The 14,183-nt window shown below is 35.3% G+C and overlaps 1 protein-coding gene across 1 annotated transcript in view; it reads right to left on the reverse strand.

Annotated features, from left to right (window-relative positions):
- Window positions 1–14,183, reverse strand: part of ADAM2 (ADAM metallopeptidase domain 2) — a 125,299-nt gene that overhangs the window by 60,747 nt on the left and 50,369 nt on the right. Inside the window, exons 12-14 of the mRNA XM_048226286.2 lie at window positions 8,592–8,772; window positions 2,842–2,940; window positions 2,532–2,727 (exon numbers count right to left, since the gene is read on the reverse strand). Coding sequence (XP_048082243.1) covers window positions 2,532–2,727; window positions 2,842–2,940; window positions 8,592–8,772 — 476 coding nt within the window. The remainder of the gene's footprint in view (window positions 1–2,531; window positions 2,728–2,841; window positions 2,941–8,591; window positions 8,773–14,183) is intronic.

Genomic DNA, 14,183 nt, shown 5'->3' on the forward strand with positions numbered 1-14,183 from the left:
ATTTTCTATGGTTTTGACAGTCCCCTTAAATTTCAACTGCTAAAATTTGCTATTTTTTTCTTTCTAATAAAAGATCTCTGCCTAATCCAAACCTGATCTCCAAATTTCAAAATCTCCAAATGTCTCTAGGAAAAAAATTGCCTAACAGTGGTCCCCTAAAATATGCAAGCTTTCTCTCCTGTCATGGTTTAAACAATTAGCTGTCTTTGGTTTCACTGTAGTCTAATGCCTTTTAAAATATCATCAATAGGGTGCCTGAGTATCTCAGTCGTTAAGAATCTGCCTTTTGTCCAGGTCCTGATCCCAGAGTCCTGGGATCGAGCCCCACATCAGGCTCCTCCACTGGAAGCCTGCTTCTTCTTCTCCCACTCCCCCTGCTTGTGTTCCCTCTCTCACTGCCTCTCTGTCAAATAAGTAAATAAAATATTTAAAAATTAATAAATAAAATAAAATATCATCAATAAAATGTATCTTAATTTTTCTAGTTATTTTCCCACAGTTACATCCGTCACTACTTGCTACACCCTTTCTCTAAACTTAATATTTAGTACAGGTTTTATATTTAATGTAATTGCTAAATATTTAAATGTAAATAAGCTGTCTTAGTATTTATTGTCCTATTCTATGTTCTTTTTTAACTTTGTTCTTGTCTTCTTTGGAATTAATCAAGTATTGTTATTGTTTTTGTTTTTCTCCTTTATGAGCTTGTAGTTTCACTTTATTTTATTATTATTATTGTAGCTGTCTTAAATTACAAAATGAATACTTGACATGCCAATATTTAATTTCACTTTGCGCTACATTTTGTTGGAATGATTGAGTTTTGTTTCAGGTTTTTTTTTTTCTTGGCGAAACTATATTTTTCTATTTTTATTCTTCTAGGGATTAACATTTTTGACATATTAATAACTCCATTTCATACTGTTCTTTATATTCTAAAATATGTATACTTTGAGAGATATGTATCTTAGAAAAAAATGAATTTTACTAATTTCTATGATGATTATTTCTTCTTGCTTAATTCTTCTATCTCCTGGTTTAGTTTCCCTTTTTTTTGGATATCATTCACAACCAATTCTTATAGAAATAAATTTGGAAAGCAAATTATAGGAGTTCAAATGTGTGCTTTCATATACTTTTTGTTTGTTTGTTTCTACCTATTTAACATTGGGTGAAATTTGCAATTCTATCTGCCAGCTTAAACAGAAGTTCTACCTTTTCAATGATCTAACCAATATGCTTATTTTTACATTTTACCCAGTATACCTTTCAAATCAAGATTTTCTTTTCCTTTCTCTTTCTCTATTTATCTATATGTATGTATAGATAGATACAGATAGGCAGATGATATAGATGAAAAGATAGAGATGCTAGTGATGGATAAGAGATAGGTAGGGATAGATGATAGAAAGAAAGAAAGAAAGAAGAAAGAAAGAAAGAAAGAAAGAAAGAAAGAAAGAAAGAAAGAAAGAAAGAAAGAAAGAGATAGATGATAGATGATAGATAGATAGATATAGATAGATGATAGATATATAGATAGATAGATAGATAGATAGATAGATAGATAGATGATAGATGATAGATAGATTAGATAGCTAGCTGGATAGATAGATGATAGAGATATCTTTCTTCAAAACTTCCTTGTGGTTCAAATCACCCAGTTCCTTGGGAGAGCATTTTAGCATTATATAAGTTTCTTTCCTTGTATTTTGTGTTGCCTTTCTTCAAACCAATAGTCAGTCCATGTTATTGTATGTTTATTTTGGGAGTTGATAATCACTTTGCAACTCCCTTTTTACACAGAAATTAGAAATTAGAGTAGGCATTTACCTGTTACCATTGAGAAAATGTTGACCTACCCGGCTATTTATATGAGTATCCTGAATATTTCCTCTGTCAATTGCTCTTGCTTCTTCTGATATAGACATGCCATGCTGCTGCTCTTGCTGCTGTCTCCATCTTCTTCAGCAAATGATTCTGTGTGTATTTTGTACATGGTTTTCCTTTTTGTTTTCAACCTTGGTGCACATCATCTTTTAATGATTTCATAGTTAGTGGATCTTCATGACCCCTTTTTCGGATTTTCATAAACTATCCTTGTACTTCCCTGGTGTGAATGTGTGTATCTGGCTGTGTGTATCTGCATGTGTGATTTAAATTGTACTCATATGCCAACTTACATATGACCTTTAATGTCCATAGCCATATGTATTTATATTTACTAAGAAAACTGTGCATATGGAGTGAAAGAGGGAAGTGTAACTTATGCTCAGTCTGCTTTCTTCCTTCTCAAATGAAGATCCCATAGACTTTGAATGTTTCTCTTTCTTATTTTGTGGAAATAATGCGTAACTTGAATTCCAGACAAATTGTCTGATTTTTTTACAGTATTCCTTACTTTTTTCTGTAATCCTTTAAAGTATTTATACTAAAAATCACATTATTTTTTTAAAATCACAATTATGTATCAATATCTATTTTTTTGGTTTCCAGAAAAATGCATACATGGGATATCAAATTATAATAAATACCTTCACCAAATATAGCTGTACATTGTTTTATCCCACTTCTACAACTTCCATTCACACAGAGCCACTGATTCTCTCCACATGGATGCCCATTCTGAACAAAAAAGTTATCTTGACATGTTGCAGATGATCCATTGCAATATTCAGGGAGATCACATTCATCAGTGGGAGGCCTACACATGTCTCCTTTTGCCGCATACTGATAGGGTGAAGTAAATAACATTGAATAAAGCAGAATGTGAACATATAAGTATTATGAAGATGATGAATTTGTTCATGAAGGTAATATAAAAAATTTAAAAAGGCTCTTTACCTGACAATCTGTACAGCATTCACCAGTATCACAAATTGAGCCAGGTTTTAGCATACATGTTTCAGGATTACAGCATGAGTTTGACTTAGCCTCACAATCCTGAAAAGCAAATCAAATGTTCTGAAGTATCTCCCAACTTATACTTGCATTAGACAGATATTTTAATGATAACTGTATATTATATAATTTTCAGATAGATGCTTAAATCACATGTTGGTGAACATAAAAAAATGAAGCCACTTATTCATTTACGTAGCAGATATTTGTTACTACACTCTGCTATACTGTATATCCCTAGAGTAGATTTGACACTGTTGGTTGTAGGGGTTTCTGAAACCCTGGAGTCCACCAAAGGCAAGACATCAAGCTCTCTGGTGCTTGTAGACAAAGACATAGTTAAATACAAGACATAAAATAAACAGAAGCTATGATTTATCAATTTCATTACAATGACCAGTTCTTAATCAACTCTTATGAATCTGTTGTGTTTTAATAAGTTTGTAACTTTTATGGGATGTCCAAAGTTTACTTTACTTTTATTTTTTATTTTTTTCTTTTATAAAATGTCTTATTTAAATTCAATTTAGTTAACATATAGTGTATTATTAGTTTCAGGGGTAGAATTTAGTGATTCATCAGTTGCATATAAAACACAGTGCTCATTTACATCAAGTGCCCTCCTTAATGCCCATTACCCGATTATGACATCCACCCCCCACCTCCCCTCCAGCACCCCTCAGTTTGTTTCCTCTAGTTAAGAGCCTCTTATGGTTTGCCTCCTCTCTGTTTCTATCTTATTTATAAGGTAAAATATGTAAGATATATTATATATTTTATAAGATAAAATTAGCTTCTTCTATGTGTAGCTTTATGTCCTTTGTCAAATTTGGGGAATTTTAAACATTATGTTTTCTTTTTTTTTTATAATAATAATATTTTTTATTATATTATGTTAGTCACCATACAGTACATCCCTAGTTTTTGAGGTAAAGTTCCATGATTCATTACTTGTGTATAACACCCAGTGCACCATGCAATACATGCCCTCCTTAATACCCATCACCAGCCTATCCCATTCCCCTACCCCCCTCCCCTCTGAAGCCCTCAGTTTTTTCCCAGAGTCCATACTTTACTTTTAATCCTCTAAAGACAAAGAACTAGAAAATTATATTTCTAAACATGATTGAAATTATCACCTTTATATCACCTACCTATATCTTATTATGCCTTAATTAATGCTATGATTTATCCATGACCAGTGATTTTTTAAAATTTTTGATTATTATGCTTAGATAAGAGAAGGCTAGAGAACAATGCTTACACACACACACACACACACACACACACACACACACACACACTTACTTTTTAAATTCCCCCAGGATTTGGAACAGGGTTAATTGGACAAAAATCTCAATAAGTTACACAAAAATAAATCATGCATTTCATTAATCTTAATATGAGTTATAGCACCATACTTACTAGGGTAAACTAAATTTGCAGTATTTTCCAGAACTATTCTGCCTAATCAATGTCATTGTCATTGTTATCTATATGGGATTCCAGAGAATGAAGTAATATCACAGGGACTGGCTCATTTATATGATAGTTAATAGAGCTAAGATACACAACTGTGAAGTTTTACTAGAAATTTTCAGAGTTTCTATTCAGACCCAAACAAGAAAAGACAAGTGGATACTGGGAATAATTTCTTAAAAACACATCATTCAACTAGGTATCTAAAAGCTCACTTTCGTACTGGGGATGATACCCATGTGTGACTTTAGCTACTGCTGTAGGGAACACTGAACTCCTTTTGTGTCTTGATTTTCTCACATCCATAAGCCCATTATGAGTCTCACGATCTCTCTCCCTTACTGCATTCCTTTTATCTCAACTCTTCCACCTCCCACCAATCCAGCAGCTTTATCTAAGGCTTTTGTGGGTTAGAAAACATGCTTTTATTGATTATATATGGTCCAAACACTTTTTACTTAAATATTGACCTGTATTAAAATTTTCAAAGCCACAAGTATGCCTCATTTTCTTGTTAATTTTTGAAAACTTTATATATCTATTTACCTGAACGCCAGCAGATCTTAGGTTTGGAAAAAATATGGCCATACCTTATTTTATTGCACTTCACCTCATTGCACTTTGCAGATATTACATACGAATTGAAGGTGGCAACCCTACATTGAGCAAATCTATCAACGTCATTTTTCCAACAGTCTCTGTGTCACATTTGGTAATTCTTGAAGTATTTCAAACTTTTTCATTATTATTATTATATTTGTTATGGTGATCTGTTTTCAGTGATTTTTTATTTTACTATTGCAATTTTGGGGAGTGTCATGAACCATGCCCATATAAGACAATAAACTTAATTGTGTATGTTCTGACTGTTCCACTGATAAGCAGCTGCTCCTCTCTCCCCCTCTTCTCAGGCCTCCCTATTCCCTGATACACAACAACATTGAAATAAGGCCAATTAATAACCCTACAATGCTAAGTGTTCAAGTTAAAGGAAGAGTCTCATGTTTCTCACTTAAGTCAAAAGCTGGAAATTATTAAGCTTAGTGAGGAAAGCATGTTGAAAGCTAAGATAGGCCAAAAGCCAGGACTCTTACACCAAAAAGTTAGCTAAGTTTTGATGCAAAGGAAACATTCTTGAAGGAAATTTAAAGTACTGCTCCAGCGATACCTGACTGATAAGGAAGCAAAATGGCCTTATTGTTAATGTGGAGAAAGTTTTAGTGGTCTGGATAGAAGATCAAACCAACCATAACATTCCCTTAAGCCAAAGCCTCATCCAGAACAAAGCCCTAATTCTTTTCAATTCTATGAAGGCTGAGAGAGGGGAGGAGGCTGCAGAAGACCCTGAAGCTGGCAGAGATTGGTTCATGAGGTTTAAGAAGCCATATCCATCACATAAGAGTGCAAAGTTAAGTAGCAAGTGTTGATGTAGAAGCTGTAACAAGCTATCTAGAAGATTGACTAAAATAATTAATGAAGGCGGCTACACTAAACAACAGGTCTTCAATGTAGATAAAACAGTCTTCCATTAAAAGATGTCACCTAGGGTTTCATAGGTAGGATGGAGAAGGTAATGCCTGGTTTCAAAGCTTCAAAGTACAGGCCGACTTTCTTGTCAGTGGTTAATGGAGCTGGTGACTTTTAGCTGAAGTTAATACTAATTTACCATTTCAAAACTTCTAGGGCCCTTAAAAATTTGCTAAATCTACTCTGTCTGTACCCTATAAATGTAAAGTCCAGATGACAGCACATCTGTTTACAACAAAGTGTAGTGAATATTTTAAGGCCACTGTTGAGACACACTCCCTGTTCAGAATAAAAGAATCCTTTCAAAATATTACTGCTCATTGACAATGCACCTGGTTACCCAAGAGTTCTGATGGAGATGTACAATGAGATTAATGTTGTTTTTATGATTGCTAACACAACATCCACTCTGCAGTCCATTGATCAAGGAGTAACTTTAACTTACATTTCATAACGTTATAATTGCAATACATAAGTGATTTCTCTAACAGACCTGAGCAAAACAAGTTGAAAACTTTGTGGAGAGGACCACAGTAGGTACCATGAAAAGCATTCAGAAAGCATTAACAGAAGTTTGGAACAAGTTGATTCCAACCCTCATGAATGACTTTGAGGGGGTCAAGACTCAGTGGAGGAAGTAAATATAGGTGCGGTGGAAATAGCAAGAAAACTAGAATTGGAAGTGAAGCCTAAAACTGTGACTGAATCACTGAAATCTCATGATAAAATTTTGACAAGGATTTGCTTCTGATGGATAAGGAAAGAAAAGTGGTTTCTTGAGACGGAATCTACTCCCGCTGAAGACGCTGTGAAGATTGTTGAAATGACAAGATTTAAAATATTACATAAATTTAGTTGATTAAACAGCAGCAGATCTTGAGAGGATTGACTCCAATCTGAAAAAATTTTTACTGTGAGTAAAACATCATCAAATACCATTGCATGCTTACAGAGAAACTGTTCATGAAAGAGTCCATCAATGCAAGAAATTTCATTGTTGTCTTATTTTAGAAACTGCCTCATAGGGCACCTGGGTGGCTCAGCTGTTAAGTGTCTGCCTTCCGCTCAGGTCATGATCCCAGGGTCCTGGGATAGAGCCCCATGTTGGGCTCCCTGCTTTGGTGGGAAGCCTGCTTCTCCCTCTCCCATCCCCTTGCTTGTGTTCCTTCTTGCTGTTTTTCTGTCAAATAAATCAAATCTTAAGAAAGAAAAAAAGAAGAAAGAAAGAAAGAAAGAAAGAAAGAAAGAAAGAAAGAAAGAAACTCCCACAGCCACCCCAACCTTCAACAACCGCCAGCCTGATCAGTCAGCAGCCATCAGCATTGAGGCAAGGTTGTGACTTGCTGAAAGCTCAGATGATGATTGGCACTTTTTTATTTTTTATTCTTTTTAATTTTTTATTATGTTATGTTAGTCACCACACAGTACATCATTAGTTTTTGATGTAGTGTTCTATGATTCATTGTTTGTGTATAACACCCAGTGCTCCATGCAATACGTGCCCTCCTTAATACCCATCACCGGTCTATCCCATTCCCCCATCCCCCTCCCCTCTGAAGCCCTCAGTTTGTTTCCCAGAGTCCATAGTCTCTCAGGCTTCATTCCCCCTTCTCTTTACCCCCCGTTCATTCTTCCCTTCCTTCTCCTACCGATCTCCCTGCTATTTCTTATGTTCCATAAATGAGTGAAACCATATGATAATTGTCTTTCTCTGCCTGACTTATTTCACTTAGCATAGTCTCCTCCAGTCCCATCCATGTTGCTGCAAATGTTGGGTAATCGTTCTTTCTGATGGCTGAGTAATACTCCATTGTATTATGGACCACATCTTCTTTATCCAGTCATCTGTTGAAGGGCATCTTGGCTCCTTCCACAGTTTAGCTGTTGTGGACAATGCTGCTATGAACATCGGGGTGCATATGGCCCTTCTCTTCACTACTTCTGTATCTTTGGGGTAAATACCCAGTAGTGTAATTACTGGGTCATAGGGTAGCTCTATTTTTAACTTTTTGAGGGACCTCCACACTGTTTTCCAAAATGGCTGTACCAACTTGCATTCCCACCAACAGTGTAAGAGGGTTCTCCTTTCTCCACATCCTCTCGAACATTTGTTGTTTCCTGCCTTGTCAATTTTTACCATTCTAACTGGTGTAAGGTGGTATCTCAATGTGGTTTTGATTTGAATTTCCCTGATGAGCACTTTTTTAGGGAACAAAAAGTATCAGCAAAGGTATTTAGCAAAAAAGAAAAAAAAAGTATTTTTAATTAAGATATGAACCTTGTCTTTTAGACATAATTCTATTTCACACTTAATTGACTATAGGTAAACATATAACTTTTATATGCACCAGGAAACCAAAATTTATTGTGATATTCACTTTATTGTGATGGCCTGGAACCAAACCCACACTATCTCGGAGGTATGCTTGTGCTCAGGAAGAACACACTCAAGAGGGAAAGTAAAACTTAGGTCAACTCCGTTAGAGAACTAATGACCTTGAAAATCACCTGTATGGATAATCTACAAACCACTGAATCCATATACTGATATATGTGTGCACTTATCAGTTTATTTCAATATAAAAGTGAGTTTGATGTATTAGGGAAAATGGCAGCATAATAGTATAAAAATTTGTTTATAATTTTTCATGTAATTCTGCTATATAGTCTTCCAAATTAGTACTAACCTCTTCATTTCCACAGTCACATTGTTCTCCTTGTTCCACTTGTCCATTACCACAAACCGCAGCTTTGTATGATGCATCTAAGTGTGGCTGATTTTGAAGACATTGGGACTTTGGCTTTGAAATAAAATGTGCAAAATCCTCCATGCTGCAGTTACTGAAGACCTTCACACCACTGGAATGACTAAACATACATCGAACTTCACATTTTTATGTAGGTATTTCTTCATAAATTGCCTAGACTTGGAATAAACCTATTTAATAGCATTCCACAAGAATTAAAATGCTCAATTTTGTTAGTGTCAAACTCATTTTCTGTACAAAAGAAGTCAATTGTGCAAGAACTTACATTAAATATTTTAGTTAGAATTAAATAATAAAATTTTATTGTTTCTTATGTTACACTCACTCATGACATTATTTTCTCTTATAGTTCCTACTTCACAAAGTATGCCATCTGTTTCATTTGTTGCTTCTTTTTCTTTTCATGACTCCTAAATATTACAATAGCCTGTATTAACAAAGAGCTTGGGCTTTTCACTTCTTTTATCTATACTTATTCATAAATAATCTTACTCAGTACTGCATTTTGAATAACACCTATACTTGATAGCTCAGATAGTTGTTTCTCTAACTTAAATATATTGCTTAAACTCGAGTCTAGTATCCAGTCTTTATTCAAACAGAGATAACATTTCTAAGCACACATCTAAAATACTACTCTTTTAAATTTACTACTTTTTATTATTTATTTATTATTTATTTTAAATTACTACTCTTTATTCTTTTAGTGACATTTATTTTTCTTTAAAATATTTATTAATAACTGAAATATTATTTGCTCATTATCTTCTCCTACTAGTTTTTCAGCTCCAGGAGAAAAGACATTCCAATCCCTTTGTTCTCTAGCACAGAGTACAGATCTCAATGATTTTTTTTTAAATAAATTCTATGATGGAACCCATCTGTTGTAAATAGTCATGCTTTGGTTGCTGTTACATTATGAATTTTAATATTCTGCATAGTATTAACATGTGAAAAGATTATATTCATAAAGGTTTATAATTTGATGACAGATAGAGCTAATGTGAAGTTATTGGATTTTAAGGCTACAGGCTCAAATCATTGTCCTTTGGGTTAGGACAAGGAAATGTTATTTACATGAGGATCATGAACAAATTAGGGATTTTTAATGAATTACCAATTTTTTTTTGAGGTCACATCCTGGTTGAACATACTGTTCAGTTATAATTACCACAAAATAATGGATTTATTGTTACATTGCAAATAATTCAGATCATTTCTGTCTAAATACCAAAAACCAAAAGAAGAAAAAGTGATACAACATGATATTACTTAAGACTAGGCAATGAAAAATATATTTATTATGTGTAACTGGTTTATAGGGGATATACTTCTAGTAGTAAAATTAATGTTGTCATTGAAAGAAAATATTAATCATAATTACATCCAACTAAAGAATTTATTTGTAGCTTGAATCTTTGCAAACATTTGTTGGACATTCCCATTCTCCAATCTCTCATTTTTCCTTGATAATAGAGCTTCTGATTTTCAGTTGCATACAGGACTTCCTTGCACAATCCTTACATTTCTTAGCCTTTTGTGAAGTTAAAGTATACATATATAAAGTTCAGATAATTGGCCTAAAACAAAACCATATGTTTAAATTCTAGAAAATAATGTTGACAGCCATGCTTTCATTCTATTGGTGACTATAATTTTGGGTGATTGTTATAGTTAAAGCTTCCATCATGAGCTATGAGATAATCCTGGATAAGAAAGTCACTGTGTAGAAATTAATGTGAAATTATACAGTGAAATGCCATGCAATTAATAGAATGCTAATTTCCCAAAATAAGATAAACTTCTCTTTGATTTAAGCCATTATTACTTTGGAATTTCTGTAACTTGCATTCAAATCTAAATACAAAGTCCATCCCAATAAATATAGATCTCAATCAGGATATTGCTGTTTTAATCACATTTCAAACACTCATTTTTCTCACCACTCACCACATAATTGCAAAGCATTGACAGCAGGATGCAGTGTTCTCGTTACAGTGAAGGCAGAGAATACTAGAATAGATCATCTTTTGCTTAATCCATAAGCAAAACATGTGTTCAATATCTGCACTTTTTTAGAAGAAGCAACATTCATTAGAAATAAAATGAATAAAACCTGTATTCAAATATAACTCTGGAGAAGTTACTAGAGCATTTCAATTACTAACTGAAAAAGAAATAACAACACTTCAACATATACTCTTTCTGTGAAGTTTGTACAGCATGGAGATAATCAAGCAAAAATGGGAAACAAAAAGATAAAAACAATTGCTATTATTAAATAAGTCACAACGAATTTCAAAATATGTACATCTAAAATGATAATTACTAAATCAGAAATTAATAACAAAAAATCTAGATGATCCACAAATATTTGAAAATCAGTTGACATACTTCCAAACCAGCCCACTAAACAAAAAAAGAATCACAAAGAAAAAGAAATATTTTAACCAAATAAAAAAGAAATAGAAAATGTCAAAATGTATGGTATGCAATTGAAGCTGCAGTTAGAGGGAAATGTATAGCTTTAAAGGACTTACACAAAAAGAAAGAAGGTTTAAAATTAAGTGTTTGCATTTTCATGTTAAAAATCTAGGGGAGGGGCGCCTGGGTGGCGCAGTCGTTAAGCGTCTGCCTTCAGCTCAGGGCGTGATCCCAGCATTCTGGGATCGAGCCCCACATCAGGCTCCTCTGCTAGGAGCCTGCTTCTTCCTCTCCCACTCCCCTCTCTCGCTGGCTGTCTCTGTCAAATAAAAAAAAAATCTAGGGGAGAGGGGCGCCTGGGTGGCACAGCGGTTAAGCATCTGCCTTCGGCTCAGGGCGTGATCCCAGTGTTATGAGATTGAGCCCCACGTCAGGCTCCTCCTCTGTGAGCCTGCTTCTTCCTCTCCCACTCCCCCTGCTTGTGTTCCCTCTCTCGCTGGCTGTCTCTATCTCTGTCGAATAAATAAATAAAATGTTTAAAAAAAATCTAGGGGAGAAAACTAGTTTACCCAAAACTATGCATAAGATTAAGAAAACTATGCACAAGTGATGAGAGTCAATAAATTGAAATACAATCTTTAAAAAAATCAATTAATTTGATAAAACCCAAGTTGAATATTAAGAAAAAAAATGAAAGCTCAAATTATATCAGAGATAAAAGAGGTAATATCACTAGAGATTCCAGTGACTTTTAAAGGAAAATAAATGGAATTTAGTCTTGGGAAGATGGCAGAGTAGGAGGACCCTAATCTTACCTCTAGACATCACTATCATCCCATTAATAAACCAGAGAGTGATCCAAAGACTGGCAGAATAAACTCCATGACTAAATGTAGAGAAGTAGCAACATCAGAGAGGTTAGCAAGGGCAGAAATGGTAGTTAGGAGCTGCCCACAGCAAAAGGGGAGCTTCAGGCTCTGAGAAGGGAAAGCACCAGGGGGCCCACATCAGGGGTAGGGGATAATGAATCCCCATAACATCAGCCTTGAAAACCAGAGAGGCTGAATTCCATGAGTTGGTATAACCAGCAGAAGTTGGAGCCTGGAACTTCAAAAGTCGGCTGACTCAACACTGGGTGAGAGCCAAAAGGGTGAGTAATAGATGGGTCCTCACCCTCAAAGATATAGCAGCTCTCAGACAGACAATATAGAAGTGACAGTTTGCACACCAGTGAGGCAATGAGAGGAAGATCAGTTTATACTAATTTCAGAGTGTGATGGAGAACTTCTCCAGCAACAGAGGAGCTGGCAGGTGCCATTTTCCTCTCTTGCAATCTAGCATAAACACAGAAGCACCTGTGAGAGATGGCACTGCACTCGTACTTGCTACCTAACTTGCTAGCAGTATTCCCTGTCCATGAGTTCTCCTGAGGAACCACATAGTCCAAGACTGCTGGCTTCAGCCCTGGGCTCAGTGCAAGTTTTGTTAACTCCACATATGCCCCATCCAGCTGCCTCAAGAATAGAAGCCACACAAACACATGCCATGCTGGGTGGCCGCCACGCCTTGAGGGATCTGGCCTATGACTAGCAGCTCAGTGCAAATTTTGCTAATACCACTGCCCCACCCTTGAGCTCTCTTGTAGTCACACCCCCTCAGAGCCAGTCTGCCTGAGTCTCACTAACACCATGGAGAGCAAGCACAGCCCACAACAGGCAGAGAGCCAGTGCAAACATCCGGACTGAAGGAAAAAGCAACTCATACACAACAGCAAGCAACACACATAGGAGACTCCCTTGAAATGCCAGGTTCTGGTGAACAGGGGACACTGCACTGCAGGGCACTACAGGACCTCTTCTTCATAAAGCCGCTGCTTTCAAGAGCAGAAGATGTAACTGACTTTCCTAACACACAGAAATAGACACAGAGAGATAGACAAAATGAGGAGATGGAGAGATATGTCCTGAATGAAAGACATGACAAAATCATAGCAGGAGATGTAAGTGAAACAGAAATAAGTGATATGTCTGACAGAGAATTTAAAATAATGATAGGGAGGGCATGTATTGCATGGTGCACTGGGTGTTATACCCAAGTAATGAATCATGGAACTTTACATCAAAAACTAGGGATGTACTGTATGGTGACTAACATAATATAATAAAAAAATTATAAAAAATAAATAAAATATACATTTTGATAAAAAACACAAAAATAAAATAATGATCATACAAGGATACTCACTGGACTTCAGAAAAAAGTGGAAGATATCAGTGAGAGCCTTGACAAACAGATATAAAATAATTTATCAGAGATGAAGAACTTAATAAATGAAGTTAAAAATACAATAGATGGAATAAATAGTAGACTATGGGAAGTAGAGGAATGTATCAGTGACCTGGGGGATAGAATAATGGAAAGCAAGCAAGCTGAATAGGTGAGAGACAAACAAATAGTAAGAATAGACTCAGAAAACTCAGTGACTCCATCAAGCATAATAACATTTATACTATAAGGATCCCAGAAGGAGAAGAGAGAGAAGGGGGGGCAGAAAAATGTATTTGAAGAAGTAATAGCTGAAAACTTCACAAATCTTCACCAAACTTCTCAGAGAAACAGAGATCTAGATTCAGAAAGCAAAGAGTTCTCCCAACAAATTCAACCAAAAAAGGTCCACACCAAGACACATGCTAATTAATATGGTGTAAAAAAAAGGGGGGGGTGATAAATAATTGTAAAGGTTACAAGAGAAAAGAAGACAGTTATATACAAAGGACACTTCATAAGTCTATCAGCTTATTTTTCAGCAGAAACTTTGCAGGCCAGAAGAGAATGGCACAGTATATTCAACGTGCTGAAAGGGAAAAATCAGCAGCCAAGAATATTCTATCCAGCAAGACTATCATTCAGAATAGAAGGAGAGATAAAGTGTTTCTCAAACAAAAGTTAAAAGAATTAATGACCACTAAACCAGCCCTACATGAAATGGTAAGGGAGACTCTGTGAGTGGAAAATAAAAACCGTAAGTAAGAGTAAGAAAATAGGAAGAACAAAAGTCCATAATACGAGTTATACCTGTAAAAATCA

Source organism: Ursus arctos, unplaced genomic scaffold, assembly GCF_023065955.2.
Source record: "Ursus arctos isolate Adak ecotype North America unplaced genomic scaffold, UrsArc2.0 scaffold_27, whole genome shotgun sequence".
Classification (NCBI taxonomy): Eukaryota; Metazoa; Chordata; class Mammalia; order Carnivora; family Ursidae; genus Ursus; species Ursus arctos.